General features: G+C 36.0%; 3 protein-coding genes across 4 annotated transcripts; 1 reads left to right on the top strand and 2 right to left on the bottom strand.

Moving 5' to 3' along the window:
- Positions 1-44: 44 nt before the first annotated feature.
- Positions 45-5,893, bottom strand: LOC306866883 (ubiquinone biosynthesis protein COQ9-B, mitochondrial-like). Its single transcript, XM_079412301.1, has 9 exons — positions 5,483-5,893; positions 4,336-4,537; positions 3,372-3,507; positions 3,143-3,285; positions 1,609-1,693; positions 1,386-1,490; positions 1,144-1,299; positions 962-1,015; positions 45-583 (listed from the first exon to the last, which is right to left on the bottom strand). Exons 1-9 carry the CDS (start codon positions 5,592-5,594, stop codon positions 548-550), a joined length of 1,029 nt encoding a protein of 342 aa, XP_079268427.1. The 5' UTR covers positions 5,595-5,893; the 3' UTR covers positions 45-547.
- A 211-nt stretch (positions 5,894-6,104) lies between these two features.
- Positions 6,105-9,104, top strand: LOC306866885 (anamorsin-like). 2 transcript variants are annotated; one of them, XM_079412303.1, is made up of 9 exons: positions 6,105-6,217; positions 6,510-6,672; positions 6,768-6,911; positions 6,986-7,065; positions 7,396-7,564; positions 8,033-8,106; positions 8,192-8,307; positions 8,385-8,466; positions 8,564-9,104. In XM_079412303.1, exons 2-9 carry the CDS (start codon positions 6,516-6,518, stop codon positions 8,672-8,674), a joined length of 933 nt encoding a protein of 310 aa, XP_079268429.1. In that variant the 5' UTR covers positions 6,105-6,217; positions 6,510-6,515; the 3' UTR covers positions 8,675-9,104. The 2 variants fall into 2 exon arrangements, with proteins under 2 accessions (XP_079268429.1, XP_079268430.1); XM_079412304.1 differs by having other exon boundaries at positions 6,151-6,217; positions 6,513-6,672.
- On the bottom strand, positions 8,985-19,087 carry LOC306866882 (protein arginine N-methyltransferase 7-like). The gene is made up of 17 exons (XM_079412300.1): positions 18,868-19,087; positions 18,535-18,571; positions 18,157-18,306; positions 17,968-18,076; positions 17,130-17,242; positions 16,821-17,050; positions 16,556-16,736; positions 15,795-15,919; positions 15,521-15,656; positions 15,348-15,431; positions 14,713-14,760; positions 14,538-14,627; positions 11,120-11,281; positions 10,945-11,019; positions 10,675-10,835; positions 9,750-9,846; positions 8,985-9,577 (listed from the first exon to the last, which is right to left on the bottom strand). The coding sequence occupies exons 1-17, from the start codon at positions 18,960-18,962 to the stop codon at positions 9,419-9,421; spliced, it is 2,052 nt and encodes a 683-aa protein (XP_079268426.1). The 5' UTR covers positions 18,963-19,087; the 3' UTR covers positions 8,985-9,418.
- Between the last annotated feature and the right edge of the window lie 59 nt (positions 19,088-19,146).

Here is a 19,146-nt window from a genome sequence, read left to right as displayed (position 1 = left end):
TATTAATTGATATTATCTCAAATGATCATGTTCACTACAGTTATGGTTACTACTGTAAACCATAATTTGTATTAACATGAAAAATTTATTTAACATTTTGGAAGAGTTAAATCTCCAACAACAAAACTAACAAACCGAGACACTGTTCAGTAAATAGGTTACCCTTTATTTCCTTTAATGAGGGACTCGCCAGTGAGTTTGACACAAACAGTATGATCATAGGACTCTCAAATACAATTTACATTTATATTCTTCCTTTATTCTTTTTACAAATGCAGAGAAACGCCTGAAAAGAAAACGGCCTCCTCATTGGGCTCAGGTTAAGATACAGACAGAGGAATTAGGTATGGCACAGCTGACCCATTTACAAGTGCTACGGGTGTGATAATCCACCCTGTATCATAACACAAACACTTGCATTGCAATAATTTCAAATTGTTTAGTTGGTTTAGAGCGGGTGAGTGAAGTATCAGACATTTGTGCTGCATAGCCGAGGAGTCAATAAGTAAAAGACATGACAAAACAAACGCAGGAGTATCAGAAGCACTCATCGTCTCTGGTTCATCCCTGTTAGGTTCTTCAGCTGAGTGAGAAGAGAGCTTACTATTACAATGAATTCAAATTAAATAAATAATTGTTTAAACACTTTAAAACCTTCATTTCAAGGATTTTTTAAATATTCGATCATTAAACAATAAAGAACATCAAAATAAATGTAAAAAATAATAAATATTTACTAAATTAGAATTAATAATATTAATATTTATCATAAATAACTTACATAAATATTTTATACTATATAGTCCATTTATAATTATAATTAATAAAATTAAGTATTTGCTAGACTTAAACATGGCAAACATTTCTCTTTCATATAGTCACTGAAATACAGACCACTCGTAATAGGTGAATTGATATCAGGGCTAATATATTTATTTTTTAATAATTTTAGTGTGGTTACCGTAATTGCGGCTCCCATAAGTCCTTGAACCACGGCTTCTCCTGTGGCTTGCACCTACAACAAACATTATCAAGTATATTAGTAATAATATTTACAGGAGCATATATACCATGAGCAAAAAAAAACAAAAATTATTTTTTTGTTTGCTTCTCCTTAGCTGTGGAAAGCAAGACTGCATTAACCTGTTTAGCCGTGTTTGCCATGTTAACTACATCCTTTATGCGATTGTCAAGGAAGGCCCATGTCTCTTCAAAGTCAGGAGAGGAGTCCTGCACCATCACCAGCTCTGTGGTGTTATAGATCCCTGTCAGTGCCGCCCGCCGTGTGTACCAGTTGACCTAAGAGAAACGCAGAAGAAATACTGGTGGTTGAGCAGACCAAAGCATGGAAGAAGGTAGCGAGTGGGATCAAAGAAGCCACTCACGTCTGTCGAGCGATCGCCTGCGTAGTACCAGATGTCATCCACCATCGTGGACAGGTGCTTCAGGCTGTCGGGGATGTTGTGAGGTAGTAGCAGGATGCTCATGGCCTGCAAAGCCAGAAGAGACACAACACTGAGGGTATCCATCATTTCTTATAGATTATTGCTTTTTAAAAATGAAAAATCTGAAGTTTTGAGAGAGGAGTTTGCATGAGGCAAAGGATACCTGGGGCCATGTGTCAATATAAGGAATCAACATCCGCAGTCTCGTCTCCACAGCATCTTTCAGAAACTCGGCTGTTTTCTTTGATCTAATGCATTAGAAAAATTCATATAGGTTTTAAATAGAGCAACAAAAAAAGTATTATTAGTTATACACAATATATTAATGCATTATAATAATTTGCCCAATAATATATTATATTACAGTGGCGTTCCGTCCATATAAGCTGCGAATGCGCTGCATACCTAGGCTGTCTGAGAGAATGAGTTCACGGGCTAATTAATATAAAGATGATTATAAATTGATCCCTTGTCATTTGAGATGTAACAAAGCTTAAAGCATTGGGAATAAGTATGTAAAATTATTTATTTGAAAACAACTGTAATTTTCTGTACATCTAAGCCTCCGCTCTGTTGCTGTGACTCGCCAGGATTGTAGAGCGTTCTCACTTCTCAGTGTTCTGCTGGTATGCGCGTGATTTCATGAGCGAGGTAAGCTGTCCGCGAAGCGCTCGCCCAAGCAGAAAAATGCGCTAGCTGTTGCTGCCAGATCTCGACTGACGAAAATTGCATTGTGTTTGATGCAAAACTAACTCGACTAAATCATATGAAAAAAAAAAAAAAAAAACGTAACAGTATATTTTCATGCTTTCTCAAGCAAAGCAAATTTTGAAAGTCCACTAAAAACATATCTGGTCATAGACAATGTTGAAGATGTTATTGTCAACATGCCTAAGTAGTAAATAAATAAAAAAAGGTTTATAAAAATGTATATAACATTTTAAATAATTACAAACTTCATGAAAAAATAGGAAACATACTTTTGTTTTTCGCATACTTGTGTCGCTTACAGTTAAAAGTCCTCTGATTTTATTGTTATTTGCAACGTTACTTGGCAATATTTTAAATGTATTATTATTAATTATAATTATTATTTGGTATTTTGCATGGTCTATTATTGGAGTAGTGTCACCCTGGTGGGAGTTTTAACTCCCATTCACTGGGAATAAAAAAATAAATGGATAAATATAAATATGGGGGAATCCCCACATCTCCCCATCCTCTGAATATTACCTATCATAACGTAACTACGTGTAAACGTTATTTGGCGGTTTTTACATGGAAAAGCAGCTGTTTTCTAGCATTCGAATAACTATGGATAAACCTGAAACGATATAAGAAGGATTGGAGATTAATTTAATTTACAAATAAGGTAGGAATGTGAATACTTTTAAATTGACACCTGCCATGGTGTTCCTCTTTGAGTGTGTCCTAAAAGCGATGAGGAGAGGAGAGGAGAGGAGAGGAGAGGAGAGGAGAGGAGAGGAGAGGAGAGGAGAGGAGAGGAGAGAGGGTTCTTAATCTTAGCACTCAGCATACCCAGTTAAAAAAAGTCACCGCTCGTCACTGTTATATTATAATGTGTGGGGGACAATTTTACATGAAAACATAGATATAAGCACAATTATAAAGTCCACCATTGGCACTTGTTTCTCAGGTATATTAGCATGTTAAATAATTAATACTATTAAACTCACTCTGCCTGGCCAAGCTGGACCTGGTTATTTTGCTCTGCGAGTGTCTCGGCAAGTTGAGCGTTACACTGTGCAACGAAATGCAGGACCAAGTCTCCGGCTCCATTGTTGAACATCCCAGTGGAAGCTGATGACAGGCCAAGAGTCTGAATCACAGAGTATATTATTACAGTTATATTGTCTAATACAATATTTACATTTCATATTTACATAACTGCTTTAAGAAACAAACCTCTGCTCCAGCTGCGATGGCCTCCACAGTCCAGCCGTGCTGCGGAACGAACTCTATAGCCGTGGTCAGGATGCGAGCTTGGAGCTGTTCTTCGGTCTCATAGTCTTCACCGTGTTCACCACTCTGATCTTGAAAACTTGAGATGCCAAATGAACAAGGTTAGATTAAATGACTGCAAGGTTGACGAATTTAAAGGGATAGTTCCCCTAAAAATTAAAATTACCCCATGACTCACCCTCGAGCCATCCTAGTATATGAGTTTCTTCTTTCAGACAAATACTATCAGAGTTATATTAAAAATTGTCCATGCTTCCATGCTTTAAAATGGCAGTGAATGGCTGTTGAGATTTTGAGGACCAAAAAGTGCATCCATGCATCATAAAAAGAACTCCACGTGGCTCCAGGGGGTTAATAAAAGCCTTTTGAAGTGAATCAATGCATTTGTGTAAGAAAAATATCTTTATTTAAAACTTGAGTGGTGTTCCAGAGAAATGACGTAGGGGCATAACCTCCGGTGAGAAGTGACGAATGCGGAGGCACAAAACAAAAGTTCACAAATTAGAAGTACAAAATGAGGGTTTGTAAAGGAAAATGTTAGAAGATTTTGATATAAGCCAAGAGGAGACTGGTTTTCCTTTGCTGTAAACACAACTTGGTTCTCGCGAGACTAGGCCTGTCACAATAATTAATATATCGACTATATGTACATGACCTCAATAATTTTTGGTGACACAATATATTGCCCATAATATTTACTTAAAAATTAATGTCACCATGTTTTGTACATTCCACTTCCACATTTATATATGTTTTTATTATAACAATTGTATTCATCTGAAAGAAGAAAGTCTTATACATTTAGGATAGCTTGAGGGTACGTAAATCATGGGGTAATTTTCAGTTTTGGGTGAACTATCCCTATAACTCTTGTATTTCGTCAGGTCTGGAAAGTTGGGGCTCGAACCTGGTGTTTGGCTGGGCATCTTCTGAAGATTCTCCGTGTGCTGAAGAGGATGAGCTTTCTCCAGCTGTGTGAACCTCATGGTAAGATGGAGGTGGCACAGATGTGTCAGTTTTATAGTCACTGGCCAGTCGTAACAGGGCGGCACGATGGAATCCACGTCTTACATTGCTGCACTGGGGACTAAGTGTGCCTTGAACTGCAACTGTAAAAGTACATTAAACATAATTACCATGCAAAAAATCACTCCATAATTAAATCATAAAGCGTGTTCTATAGTAATAAAAAAATTGCAATGCAACGATAAAACGTTTGCACAATGAGCCTTCAGTTTTTTTACTTCTCATATGTGACCCTGGACCACAAAACCAGTCTTAAGTCACTGGGGTATATTTGTAGCAATAACCAACAATACATTGTATGGGTCAAAATTATCAATTTTTCTTTAATGCCAAAAATCATTAGGATATTAAGTAAAGATCATGTTCCATTAAGATCATTTGTAAATTCCCTACCGTAAAAACTTAATTTTTGATTAGTAATATGCATTGCTAAGAACTTCATTTGGACAACTTTAAAGGTGATTTTCTCAATATTCAGACTTGTTTTGCACCCTCAGATTCCAGAGTTTTTAAATAGTAGTATCTCAGCCAAATATTGTCCTATCCTAACAAACCATACATCAATGGAAAGCTTATTTATTCAGTTCAAAAAATTTACACGACTTTTTTTGTGGTCCAGGGTCACATATAATGGGTCAGACCCAATGGAGTGAAACAATCACAAACAAGAGTTAACTGGAAATATTGCATGTATTTATATTCCCTATTTTGCAAAGGATAAAATCTTCTGCAGAGCAACTGTACTCAACCAGCTCGTTTCAAATTAACCATTATTTCAATATGCATTTGCCATCAGGCTGAATCACACAGTATTCAAATGTTATGTCAAATGCACTTTATGTGTGCAAGCGCAATCCTGCCCTTCATGGTCACCTTCTCTAGTAGCCCAGCTGACTTACATTTGCCATACTTGGAAGCAGGCAGAACTATTTACAACATACAAAAGCCCTCAGCAGCTGTCACGTGTGACTACTGTCAAACTTTTAAACACAAAGACTGGACTGAAATGCTAACGTTCCCCCGCTTACCGCCACCGAGACCCCGCAAGGCCCTTCCAGCTCTCAGTCCTCTAATCAGCGCCGCCATGTCCAACCACAGCGGACTAGCTTTGCGATACACAGCGTCGTCAGCCAATAGCATCCAAACTGTTGCTAAAAACCATGGGTACTCTAGGAGGCGCTCGGCGGCCCAATAAACCGAATTCGCTGTTGAGCCGCATTGAAATCTCGCTGCGTTTATTTCGCGCAGTCGTAATTTCTATAATATAAAGCACAATAACTTCAATGTATTTAATTAAATGCCTTCGAATCTGATATAAAATATATATCTGCCTCAGCAGTCTTTGATAAATGTATTACATAAAACGCCTTGTTAGGTAACCACAAACAGAGGTGATTGGCTAATTGTAACAGCGCGGAGAAAAGTAACACGTCTCACGTGACTCTCCGTCTTCGTGCTGCAGCAACGGCTGAATAACAACACTAAGAAATTTAATTTTTTTATTACATTTATAATAGACATTAAAAAGTTTAAATACATAAATGAAATGAAAGTTTAAATATGGACACCGGTATTTAATGTCCATTGTACTAACCAATCAGAGAAAGCCTCTGCACAAGTCTGTTGATTGCCGTTCTATGCTTTTACTCTAGAAACAGCAAATGTTATAATTTTAGCGCGACGCCTAATGTTACGTGCATAACCTGCGACATTATAACTGCGACGGCCATTGTCACCGGTGCTGGAAAACCATTATCTAACAGGTTGGACAGCTGTTTATTTATTTATTTTCAGGAAAAAAAAAAACTAGTTTTTCCCTGAGCATTCTGTGTATTTGAGTGTTTTTATGGTTTTCGGTTATACTGAATGACGTGTTAAGTGCTTTTTAGTTACATTGTTATTGATATCTATCGAGGAAACGCAGTTTAACGTTACTTTGTGTTGTAAATGCACCGTCATTATGATGCAGCAGATCTTACTGTAAACGGTCATCTGTAACGCTTAGTGTAGATAACACGTATTTGAGCCTTTAATATTAATATAGACGTATATTAGTAGGTGATGGCAGGCCTTGGACTGAAGGAGGGGGACAGAGTGCTGCTGATATGGACTCAGCCATCATCTCCCACTGCACTGAAGGAGTTTGCTGAAAGCATTGGCACTTTTGTTGGTAACCAGAGTCTGGTGTCTTTGGAGAACATAGAGAGACTACAACTTTGTAAGTACAGAGGCAAATGAGGTTATTACTTTCAAGTCTCAATCTGAGTTAAAGAATTTAAGGAATCATTCACCCACATAATCTGTCTGTTTTAGCTTCTCACGCAGCTTCAAGTTATGACTGGGTTCTCTCAGGCCTGCTGACCGACAGCTCACCAATCCACAGTTCAGAAATGTTGGCTGAGATGGCCAGAGTAATGAGACCTGGTGGCAAACTTGTGCTAGAAGAGCCGGTAACAGGTATCTGATTCAGAAAGGCACAGTCTGTACAGCATTCTCAAGTGAAATGAGTCTGTGCTAATGGTTTTTCTTAGGTTCTGAGGACAACGGTGTGAGAACCGCTGGGAAACTGATGTCAGCTCTTAAACTGTCTGGATTAGTATCAGTCACTGAGGTCAGTATTCAGTGTAGGACTGGGAGATATACTGTAGATTAAATATATACAGATTTTTTTCGCCTTTTGAAATTATTATTGTAATAAGAGTTAATACTAATATTTTTGTAACTAATAATAATAATACGAATTTCAAAATTCACACTGATGCAAACAAACTGTTGAATTAAGTTTTGAAAATTAGATATCATTAAATTGATCATTATTATTTTTTATTTATTAATGTTTTTTATAATAAAAATATATAACGATTGTTATATTGCTAATTTCAAAAAGACTGAAAAATGCCTCACGTGAATACTTGACTGATGACGCAAATATTTTTCCCAGGTAAAGTCAGAGCCGCTGAGCCCAGAAGCAGCCGCAGCTCTGAAAGAACGCACAGGGTTCCAGGGAAACACGTTATTAAGGGTGCGCATGTCAGCATCTAAACCTAACTTTGAGGTCGGATCCTCAACACAACTGAAAATTTCCTTTGGCAAGAAAACCACTACAACAGGTTTGTGGTTTTTAAGAGTTGATGCGTTAAATGTACCAAGTTCATGAGAATTCATCTCCCAGTTCTGAACTTTTCCCCCACAATTCTGAGTTTACTGTATATTGCAGCATATCACTTATATCTAAAGAATTTAGTTTTTTTACAGTTACAACACAAATTTTCTTCTGTAAAAAAAAAAAAACAATTGCGAGTCTATAACTTCCAATTTTTGAGAGATGAATTTGCAGAAAAGTTCTTAATAAAAACGGTTGCGAGATATAAACTCCTAGTTCCGAGAGAGCCATAAATGCGAGATGTAAACTCACAATTATGTATGAGTTTATAACTTCCAATTGCGAAAAAAGTTCTAATTGTGAAATGAAAGATCATAATTATCCGTTTTTTATTTTGTGGCAAAAACAAGCTTTCATGCATGTTGACATCAATTAAAAATGAACAATTTAATAAATCCACAACACTTTTCTGCAGAGAAACCAGCTCTTGATCCAAGCACCGCACAAAAGTGGAAACTATCAGTCAATGATATGGATGACGATGATGTGGTATGTAACAATCGGTTTTGGCATCTGTCAATCTTGTGCCTTTTGTGTATCACCCACCACATTGTTCTACTCCTTCACTCTGTAGGATTTGGTAGATTCAGATGCACTTTTGGATGCTGATGATCTGAAAAAACCTGACCCATCCTCTCTCAAGGCTTCCTGTGGAGAGGACTCCAAAAAGAAAAAGGCCTGCAAAAATTGGTGATTACCTTAAAGTACATATAAAGTTCTAAACAATGTATCCATCCAATTAATATGACTGTTCTTGGTCTGTGTAGCACCTGTGGTCTTGCTGAAGAATTGGAAAAGGAGAGTAAAGGAACTCCGAAAGCCAGCCAGCCCCAGTCAGCCTGTGGAAGTGTACGTATTTTTTTAATTAAATCTATTAATTTCTTTGTACAAGTGATGACTTTGAAGTTTTGTATAAAGTGACACCTGACATATTTTTCCTCTATAGTGTTATTTGGGCGATGCTTTCCGATGTGCCAGCTGTCCATATTTAGGCATGCCTGCCTTCAAACCTGGAGAGAAGGTTCTGCTTGCCAACACTGACATAGCTGATGCATAGACTCTCACTTTTGAGACATTATTACATTCCGTTACCATTCTGCAACTTTGAGGCCCAGATTACATATCCATCTGTGTAATCAACGGATGCAGTTCACAGTGTCGTTTGACAATTGAATGCACTAAAGTTACCCATACAACAAATACATTAGGTTATGCACTGTTTGGTTGTAAATGTCTGTATTACATACGATTGTTCGTTTTTGTCAAATAGCATCCAGAGGCATCACTGAAATGTTCAAAATATGAATAAATATTATCTCTGCATTATATTATCTCATCTTCATGTGCAATTAAGGAATCTCCACTTTGAGTGTAATTTGTTTTATTTGAAAATCCAAAGCAGCTGCTCATGTATTTTGCCTTCTGTATAGAATAAGGTGATTATTTTAAGCTAAAATCAAATGCTTAATAAAATTTGTTAATACATAGACTTTCGCCTCATTTCATATCACTACTTAAAACAGCATCATGAAACTTGTGTAGCACCATACAGTTTGATCTATCATAGTATGCAATCAGAATGAATCACTGCACTGATCGGATTAATTTAAATGCATTATGATTCATCCGATTGTTTAGAGAAGTTACTTAAGCTGTTTAACTGAATATAATGGAGAATAAAAAAAACAAACAGTTAAAAGCTCATGTAAGTTCACAGTCATTGAAAATATTTGGATAAGCATTGTTTGGGGGGAAAATGTAAACAACTAATGGCCTAGTTTATTTGAGTCTTGTTCAGCATTCAAAGTTCGGTGATGGAGAAGTCCATTTTTATGTCACCAGTATGAGGTTCAAAGGTTAAATTATAGGAAAGATCTTCCCTTCCATCCCCAGAAGTTTCCCTCGTGGATCTGAAGAAGAACACTCCTTGTTTCCGGTGTGGGTTCCATTCACAAACTCCCTGTGAAATGAGAAAAGCAATTAAGGTGAAGAGGTCAAGAAAGTGACACCTGATTATTACAATCTTATCTGAATTTCAATTTAAGCTTCATTGAGGAAGATTTATGAAGACTGACATTTCATCTGAATGCAAATATTGTTTGTACAATAAACAAGATAATTTTAGCAAATACCTCTTCGCTGACTGGTTTGGTTAGGCCCATGCTTACAGTGATGTCCTCAGTCAGCTGATACTCCATCCAGAGACCGACACCATGACAGCGTCCTCTCCTGAAATATGATCAGCATGAATTAGCATATTAGAATGATTTCTGAAGTCAATTTTGACATCACAGAAAAAAAACAAAAAAACTACTTATTTTATATCATAATACTATTTAAAAAAATCCAGAATATTACTGTTTTTATTGTATTTTTGATCAAATAAAAGCAGCACTGGTGAGCCTAAGAGACTTCTTAAAAAATATTACCAAGCCCAAACTTTTGAACAGTATTTTAATACTGATGTACAGGTGCATCTAAAAAAAAATTGAATATCGTGAAAAAGTTTTTTTTTTTTTGTAACTTATTTCAAAAAGTGAAACTTTCATATATATTTCATATATACTTTTCCAAGTATTGAGTGCATAAATGAACATACTTTAAAGAACTTGAACTTTTCTGTTTTGCAAATCCTTTTCAATTGATCTTAGGAAATACTCTAATATTTTGAGATACTGGATTTTTTACTTTCATGAGCTGTAAGCTCTAATCATCAAAATTAAAACAAAAAAACTTTTTACTTTACATGTAATGAATCTAGAATATATTAAAGTTTCACTTTTTGAAATAAGTTACCCCCCAAAAAAGAACTTTTTCACGATATTCTAGTATTTTTAGATGCACCTGTATTTGTTTATAATATAAAATTATTCATTTATATTTTAGAATTTTAAAATTCATGCTAAAACACAAATGAATTAATTTGACATCTATGTTTTAAGTTATTACATACATATTTGTAATAATATAATAATTATATTATACATACAATTAGTTATTTTCAAATTTTATTATGTTTTATGCAATAATATAATAACTGTAATATGTTCATATTACCCTGTGAATGGCACAGTTCCATCACTGTTAATTGGTTGTTCAGGAACACATTGCGTAAAGTCAAATGCCATAACTGGCCGTGGTTTGGTCAGAGCACGACATGGGTATTCCCACAGTGGATGTGGCTCTGCCTCCCAGGATTCACGGTAATCCAAAGATTGCTGTGGGTGGAGTTCATCACAAAACCATATTAATCAACTGCATTCAAATTTCATGCAATCTACTTATTCATAACACATGTTCAGACCAAAACCTGAAACCAGTACATACTTGAATCATTTCATCCATTGGACTGACATCAAAGCCTTCGCAAGAACCACAAGGAGCTCTGATTCGCCACAGATCCTGATTCAAGATTCAAAAATGTTTAATACAGAAGTCAGTCAGTCTGTAAATATATATTACAAAACATATATCCGACATGTATCCAAAATAAATAATTTACCCGAAATTCAACAGCGACTATGTAAAGTGTAGCAGCACGGGGCAGGATGGTGGCATTAGGATGGAGCAGCTGCGCCACAGCGGTGCGGCAGTACCAGAAAAACAGAGAGTGCCACGGCAGAAGACTGGTGCTAAAGTATGGCTCTCCCATCAATACTGAAATCTGAAGAGTGAAAAATATAACCATTTAAAATTTTTAATAGTTTCATTTCTTGTTGATAATATTTCTAATTATTATCAATGTTGAAAACAGTTGTGATGCTTAATATTTTTGTGTAAACTCATACATACTGATACATTTTTGAGAATTCTTTGATTATTAGAAAGTTCAAAATAACAGCATTCATTTGAAATAGAAATATGTAGTAACATAAATGTTTTTACTGTCACTTTAGACCATCTTAATGCATCCTTTGCTGAAAAAAAAAAAAAATCGTACTGACCCCAAACTTTTGATGTGATGTACCTTAATACATCCTTGCTGAATAAGTTAAATAAATAAATTAGTTCTGTCAAATGATTAATCACATCCAAAATTATTATTTATTTTTTTAAACACACAATCATGGCCAAAAATATCGGCACCCCTGGTAAATATGATCAAAGAAGGCTGTGAAAATTAGCATTTTTAATCCTTTTGATCTTTTATTTAAAAAAAAAAAAAATCACTAAAATCTAGCCGTTCATTGGAGAATAAGAATTTAAAATGGGGGGAAATATCATTATGAAATAAATGTTTTTCTCAAATACACATTGGACACAATTATTGACTTAAGACTCTCCAAGGACCACAGCTGGAGAACTGCAGAAAATAGTTGAGTCTGGGGTCAGAAAACCTTATATATATATATATATATATATAAAAAATATTTGCCAAACAACACCTACATCACCACGTTGTTTGGGAGGGTTTCAAGAAGAATTCTCCTGACTCATCCAAAAACAATCTCCAGCATATTCAGTTATCAGGCATGACTGGAACTTCAAATCAGACTGGCTTCTATGGTCAGATGAAACTAAAAAATGAGCTTTTTAGCAGCAAACTCTCAAGATGGGTTTGGTGAACACAGGGATAAAAAGTACCCCATGTGTACAATGAAATATACTGCTGTATGTTTGATGTTGTGGGCCTATATTTCTGTTGGAGGTCCTGGTTACCAACAGATAAAAAAAAATCAGTAAGTGACTGACTCTGTTAGAAATCTTATAATGGGCCATGTTTGGATCTTCTAACCGTACAATAATCCAAACACAAACCTCAAAAACAACACAAAAACGGGTCACTGGGCACAAAACCAAGCTTCTGCTATGGCCATTCCAGTCCTCTGACCTGAACCCTGTAGAAAATGAGTGAGGTGAACTGAAGAGAAGAAGCACCGTCATGGAGCTGGGAATCTGAGGGACCTGGAGAGATTCTGGATGAAGGGATGGTCTCTGATCTCTTGTCAGGTGTTCTCTAACCTCATCAGGCATTATAGGAGAAACTTTAGAGCTGTTAAACTGGCAAATTTCTGGAGATTTAAAAAAGTATTGAATAAAAGGGTGCCGTTAATTGTGACCAATGTGTATTAGAGAAAAACATTTATTTCATAATGATATTTCCTCCCATTTTAAATTCTTATTCTCCAATGAAAGGTTAGATTTTTGTGAATTTTTAAATAAAAGATCAAAAGAATTAACAATGCAGATTAATTTTCACAGCCTTCTTTGATCATATTTACCAAGGGTGCCGATATTTACCCTTGGTAAATTATATATATATGGGTGTGTGTGTGTGTACACGGTGTATATTTATTATATACAGTATATATATATATATATATATATATATATATATATATATATATATAAAAATAAATACACACACATATGCATGCATTTAAGAAAAATGTTATATATGGTATAAAATATATACTGTATGTGTGTGTATTTATATATACATACATAATAAATATACAAAGTACACACGCATATATTACATAAACAAAAACCTTTTTTTGTTTTGGATGCGATTAATCGTTTGACAGAACTGAAATAAATACAAAATCTTACTGACCCTAAACTTCTGGGCCCGTATTCATGAAGAATTTTAATGCAAAAAGTAGCTCCTAGTGACAAAATTCTAAGAAAATTCTTAGAAATGTGGGCGTTTACTCTTAAAATTAAAGAAAAATCCTAGTAAAGAAAAAAGTAATTCAGAAAGCATCTTAACCCTTAAAAGAGGTCTTAAGGTCAAACTTGTTAGGAGTATGGACGAGGACTTTTAAGGGGCTTAAGAGTTTCTTTAACAGCGGAGAAAATGGACGAAAATGAAGAGGGAGAAGAAATGTGTTGCACACAATGCATGACAGTGAGTTAATAAGACACTACACATTAGTTCGTGCAGGGATCATGTTTGTGACTGATCTTATTAAAGACATGCTAACATCTCAGACACCGCGCAGAATTGCCATAGTGCCAGAAATCACTACATTAAAATATTTGGCAACTGGAAAAATGCAACTATGCAGCAGTGATGATTTGGGTCTGTTACAGCACTTATTAGGCTTATATGTCTCTGTTCATTTACTTTAAAACACAGTAAATATGCAGGGCCGGTGCCAAGGGGCGTCGCGGGCCGTGCCCCCCCCCCCCAGACGAGTTACTGTGCCCCCCCACTTTCCATCCTCTCCCCTCCTTGCTGAACGCGATTGATTTTGAAAGCGAAAGTACCGATAAAACAGCGCACATAATGCGATTGCATGCTTTAGCGAGCGTCAGCAACTGCACGAGATCACAGATTGCAGCCCCCACCCCCCCCCGACACACACACACACACAACGTGATTTGTGCCCCCTCTAGAAATTTAAATGCCCCCCGATGGAGGTGCCCTGGCGCCGGCTCTGTAAGTATGACAGCATGGTAAATAAAAAATAAAGAATATATATACATATATAATGTGTGTGTGTGTGTGTGTGTGTGTGTGTGTGTGTGTGTGTGTGAGAAAAAGTGAGAGGAAAAATTCCGCCTGTAATTTCAAAGTGACGGCTTATAATATACCCTACTCTTAAAAGCACTCTTTTATTTCCTTCTTGACAACCAACCAATCACAGTCTTCAAAAGATTGTGTCATATATAGCAACGGGGTCAGCCCCGCCTCCTCACTAAGATGAAAGTTTTTGTCTTTTCCTTACTCAGAGTTGCTCTCAGATCGGTCCCGAATCGCTCTTAAGCTAAGACTCCTACGTAAAAGTTTTTAAGCTAAATTAAGAGTTTTCTGAGAGGATTCTTAGAATCTTTATGAATACGGGCCCTGAATGGTAGTGTATTTGTTGTTGTGATTAATTCAGATTCTACAGAGTCTTTGAAACTCCACAAATGCTTGTAGAGTACATATATAGAGGGCATCATGATCTGTACAGATTCGGTTTAGTTTGTACCTGATTTCCTTCTAAGTCAGCTAATGAGAGCTGCTCGGGTCTTATTCCAAGCGGCTGTACTCCATGTTTCAGTGAGTTAGCATGCAGCACCTGTGAGCAGAAAATAAAACCTTTCATTACTAATCAGTCTTGTCTGAACTTATGTAGGTATATTTTTTTAGATTTAAAATCTCACCTGTTCGATCACTTGTTTCGCCATTCCAGAGTTTTCCAAACTGAACACCTGAAAAGACAGAGACGGAAAGATCTACAGTATGTTCTGTTCCTACCTAGACAGTATTTTACTTAATTTTATCCCTGCTGAAAAAAACAATAGAACCCTGCCCAAAACACAATAGAAAATGTAATGGATTTAATGGTTATAATGGGAATTGAATTGGTTTTAATGAAAACTATAATGGTGTCTACTGGTATGAGATGGATTCTATTGGTGGGATGTTAAATCCTATTGGAAAAATGCCCAAAACACATTACAAAAAGGAATTTTGTAATGGTTTTACTGGAAAAGGCTAATGGTTTATAATGGTATTTTAATGGAAACCATTGGAATTTCTGGGATGGTTTCTATTGGGCTTCTATTGTTTTTTGTTTTTTTAGCAGGGTTGCCTCCTTGCATTCCTTATTTTGGCTAAATTTTAAGGTAACAGCATTTATCCCTCACAGAAAAAACTAATCAAAGACAACGGATAAGGCAAGAAAAATGTCAATTATTCATTCAATACTTAGAAGTATTGATATAAAAAAATATTTTATATATAATATATTAAATATATTAATTGTTTTTAATAAAAAAAAAAAAAAAAGGCTCACCTTTTTAGATCCAAGCAGATGAGCAAAAATGGGTAACAGGCTCCCATCACTGACAGACAAACACACACTGTCTGGTTTCAGAATCTGCAAGCATACATGAAACACAAAATTGAGCCATTGCCTGTCAACAGAATGCAGCACTTCAAGCTTACATTAATCATTAGTTAGCTTACACTGCGTAATGCATTCAAGTAATTCTCTGTCCTCTGTTCGTCGTTCAGTTCCCCAAAGCGAGGCCTCGTCCAGACCATGTGGGCCTGACACGTGCAGCATGGTCGAAACTTTGCCAATTTGACATCATTTTGTTCACTATAAAACAGATTTAAAAAAATATAATACAGTCTTCCTCAGAGAACATTTACGTCGCTTTGGATAAATGTAAATGTCTCAGTTAAAGCTGAGAACTTGTTATCATGCCTAAACAAACACTGCTCAAAATCTGTTTACCTCTGAGTAAGCCTGTACCACAGACTGTAGTCATCATGGGAGACTAATAAATTCAGCTCTTCTCCTTCTGACACATTCTCCTCTGCAGGAAGGAAGTAGACACTCTGCATCCAGTGATCTCTCCACTGCACATCACATGATGAAAAATAACCAAATATACTTTAGTCAAAAAAAGCTTATTGTCATACAGTGTTCCTATCAGAGGGACTCCAGCAAAGACATTCACCCCAAAATTTAGATTATTATTCAATAATACTTTCATTGTATAAATCATTAGAATGAATAAAATTAAATATTAAAATTAAAAATTAAATTAAATATATATACAGTATGTATGTATATGTATATAGGGTATACATATATACACGCACGTGTGTGTGTGTGTGTATATATTTTTGTTTTTACAAAAATACGTTTAATACTGTAATAAAATATATGAAAATGATTTATACATCTCCACATTATTCTTTACATATGCAGAGAGAACCAGAGAGAATTTTGTGCATTATAGAAAAGGATCTCATAAGAATTATTAAATGACTATAATGAGATTTACAAACAAAATTCAAAATAATTCAAAAACAAAATGAACAGGTACAAGTTATTGACAAGTAAATAATGGGACTAAGTATAAGCTTCTTTTCTATACAAAATATGATTTCTTAATTTTTTATTTTGAATAATTTTTCAGGTGAAAAATTACTTGGGACATATTTTTGATATTCACACATTAATATTAGTGGCTAAGCACCAGTACTTACAGGGTAAGTACGAGGATCTGAGTAGCTCCAGCTGGGGGCCATAGTGCACACAATGTCGCCATCAGGGTCCATGTCGATGTCCCACCACGATAAGACCACCTGTGCTCTCCCGCTGGTCTGGGCCTTGAACTGTGCCGTATAGGACTGAGCAGCGCTGCTAACCGGTTTGCTGAAATCCACACTAGAGTGGAAGAGTATATAAGAGTATAAAAAAAAAGACAACTATGTTTTAATCTAGAGAGCTAAGGAACACCCAGACTTGTACCTGAACATGGTACAGATGGGCCCGAGGGGAGTGAAAGACTCTGGTGGCACCTGGCTAAGCTGGATGTCACAGACAGAGGGCACTCCTGCACACTTCACCACAGCAGGAGGCGGCAGCAGTTTGTTCCCGTTCACCTCTATGGGTTGGAGCTGTGACCATTTCCACAGCATGTCCGACCCCACCAGCTGGGCATAGATTGTTGCACGATGTGGCACAGCTTCACAACCTGCCTGTGCCAGTGAGAGCAGCTCCATTACACACTTCAAAGATGCAGCAAAATGTTAAACTGCAATTTACAACTGTATTTACCTTGACAAGGTGCACGTGTGCATGTTCATAGCTGGGCAATGCTCCTTCACCGATCAGCTCTGTATCAAACAGCTCAGTGACAAGAATGTTAGCTCGTTCTTGCATGTCTCCATCTACAGATACAAATACATTTATATTTGCAAGAATGCAATGCAAGGTGATACAGATGATGGTGTTCATTACAGTATTTATAATATGACACTAATTCAAGTTGATTTTCTCCATACATGCATATACATACATTTAATTTTTTATATTTGATATGTTAATAATAAATAACATGATTAGACATATTAAATAAAAATAAAATTTTTACAATAAGTATATTATTTGAATATTTTTAATTATTAATTTCATTAAAATATTTATCATATTTTTAAAAATTAAATAAAATTATAACATGATTTGTGTGTGTGTGTATATTTATATATAATATTCTTTAATATGCATAAAATTATAAAAAACAATAATTACACAATTTATGTATGTACTGTATGTACACACACATTTTATTAATATATTCTCTATAAAATTTTACATACAAAATATAAAAAATATATATAAACCTTTATTTATATTAATTTCTATTATTCATACATTTCAAAAAATGTAATTTGTAATATTGACTATGGCTGCCACACAGTGATATACACAAGAGGTATTATACAATGTATTATCATATATATTTTATATGGCTTGAAAGCTGTAATGAGCACTCAACATTCAGGACTGTAATTATCAGTTGGACTTACTATATTAATTACTACTACTATATAAAACCAATACACTGAACCTATCTGATCTACCCGTGTAAAAAGCTTATTGGTGGTTGTCTAACCTGGTCCAACCGTAACCTCTGTGGAGTGTTTGTTGATGACCTTGATTTTATCCGAGAAGCCGTTCCTCTCCACGATGGAAGTGGCAGCGCGTGCCATGGGTTTAAACACCTGTATGGGATTTATATATCTGTCTTCATTCAAATTCCATCTTATTTCTCAACATTCAATACATGAGCATTAGTGAGCACCTCTATAGCATAGCAGTAATCAGCTCCAGCCGTCACAGCCATCATGGAGAGCAAACCTGTCCCAGTGCCGATGTCCAGGACCACCACCCGCTCACCGCGTGCCTTTACTCTGCTCACCGCTGCTCGAATGCCTTCGTAGTATTTCTCGTTCTTAAGTACACAAAGCAGAAAAATCATTAGCAACATTTCAGCTTTTCTATGCCTATATACTTTGGAAAATATGACAAATTAAGCTAATCATAAAGGAATAGTCTTCCCAAAAATGAACATAGTCATTTATTCACTGTTATGTCATTCTGATTTTCTGTTTCCCTTTTTTATCAGAGGAGCTAAACTTGTTTTGGAACTAATTTGGTTTACAGTATTTCAGTAACTCACTCTGTCTTTATCATGCAGCATATCTGCATAGCAGGACCTGGGAAAGAGACACAGCAACCATTATCAGGACAGGTCCAGATAATTTACTCCCTGTCCCATGACAGGATATCGGATGACTACAATTCGATTAAGTGTAATTGATAATCGAGCACTTTTACCACAACACACTTTCCACGTGTAAGAACAAAAATAGCATCAAGTCACTGTCAAGAATTTTCATCACGTCATTTTGATAAGTTTATTTTTTAAAACAATATAACTGATCACTTCCACGGAAACAGGCAAAGATCAGTTGTTGTCGACGCATGATGTTACATGAGATGGTTTACACACCTCGCAATCTCCTGATGGTAATCATACTCCTCGCTTTCCTCAACCCAATCCAGCGCTCCAGTTGTTGGATTTGCACGACCGCAAAATGTCTTCATTGTCACTTCAGTTATACGTGAACGAACTTATTTATTCATGCATTTTGTACTATAACGCCAAGATCGTTCACAAATAGATTAATCCAACATGATCTCTATGGGCGCAGCCATGTTTTTTTGTGTGTGAAGTCACGCCCCTAAGATCACGTGACCACTGAAGGGCCGCCCCTCAGCCGTTGCCAAA

The sequence above is a fragment of the Barbus barbus genome, assembly GCF_936440315.1.
Source record: "Barbus barbus genome assembly, chromosome: 48".
Lineage (NCBI taxonomy): Eukaryota > Metazoa > Chordata > Actinopteri > Cypriniformes > Cyprinidae > Barbus > Barbus barbus.
This window is presented reverse-complemented; position numbering and strand designations above follow the sequence as displayed.

Excerpts from the sequence above, each read along its gene's own strand:
- LOC306866883 (XM_079412301.1), bottom strand. The coding sequence starts at position 5,594 with ATGCTATTGGCTGACGACGCTGTGTATCGCAAAGCTAGTCCGCTGTGG. Across the intron at positions 1,694-3,142 it reads GTCCAGCTTGGCCAGGCAGA|ATCAAAGAAAACAGCCGAGT; the intron begins GTGAGTTTAATA and ends CTAATGCATTAG. Across the intron at positions 1,491-1,608 it reads ATATTGACACATGGCCCCAG|GCCATGAGCATCCTGCTACT; the intron begins GTATCCTTTGCC and ends CTGGCTTTGCAG.
- LOC306866885 (XM_079412303.1), top strand. The coding sequence starts at position 6,516 with ATGGCAGGCCTTGGACTGAAGGAGGGGGACAGAGTGCTGCTGATATGG. Across the intron at positions 6,912-6,985 it reads GCTAGAAGAGCCGGTAACAG|GTTCTGAGGACAACGGTGTG; the intron begins GTATCTGATTCA and ends GGTTTTTCTTAG. Across the intron at positions 7,565-8,032 it reads CAAGAAAACCACTACAACAG|AGAAACCAGCTCTTGATCCA; the intron begins GTTTGTGGTTTT and ends ACTTTTCTGCAG.
- LOC306866882 (XM_079412300.1), bottom strand. The coding sequence starts at position 18,962 with ATGAAGACATTTTGCGGTCGTGCAAATCCAACAACTGGAGCGCTGGAT. Across the intron at positions 15,432-15,520 it reads ACTTGAATGCATTACGCAGT|ATTCTGAAACCAGACAGTGT; the intron begins GTAAGCTAACTA and ends GTATGCTTGCAG. Across the intron at positions 14,761-15,347 it reads ATCTGCTTGGATCTAAAAAG|GTGTTCAGTTTGGAAAACTC; the intron begins GTGAGCCTTTTT and ends CTGTCTTTTCAG.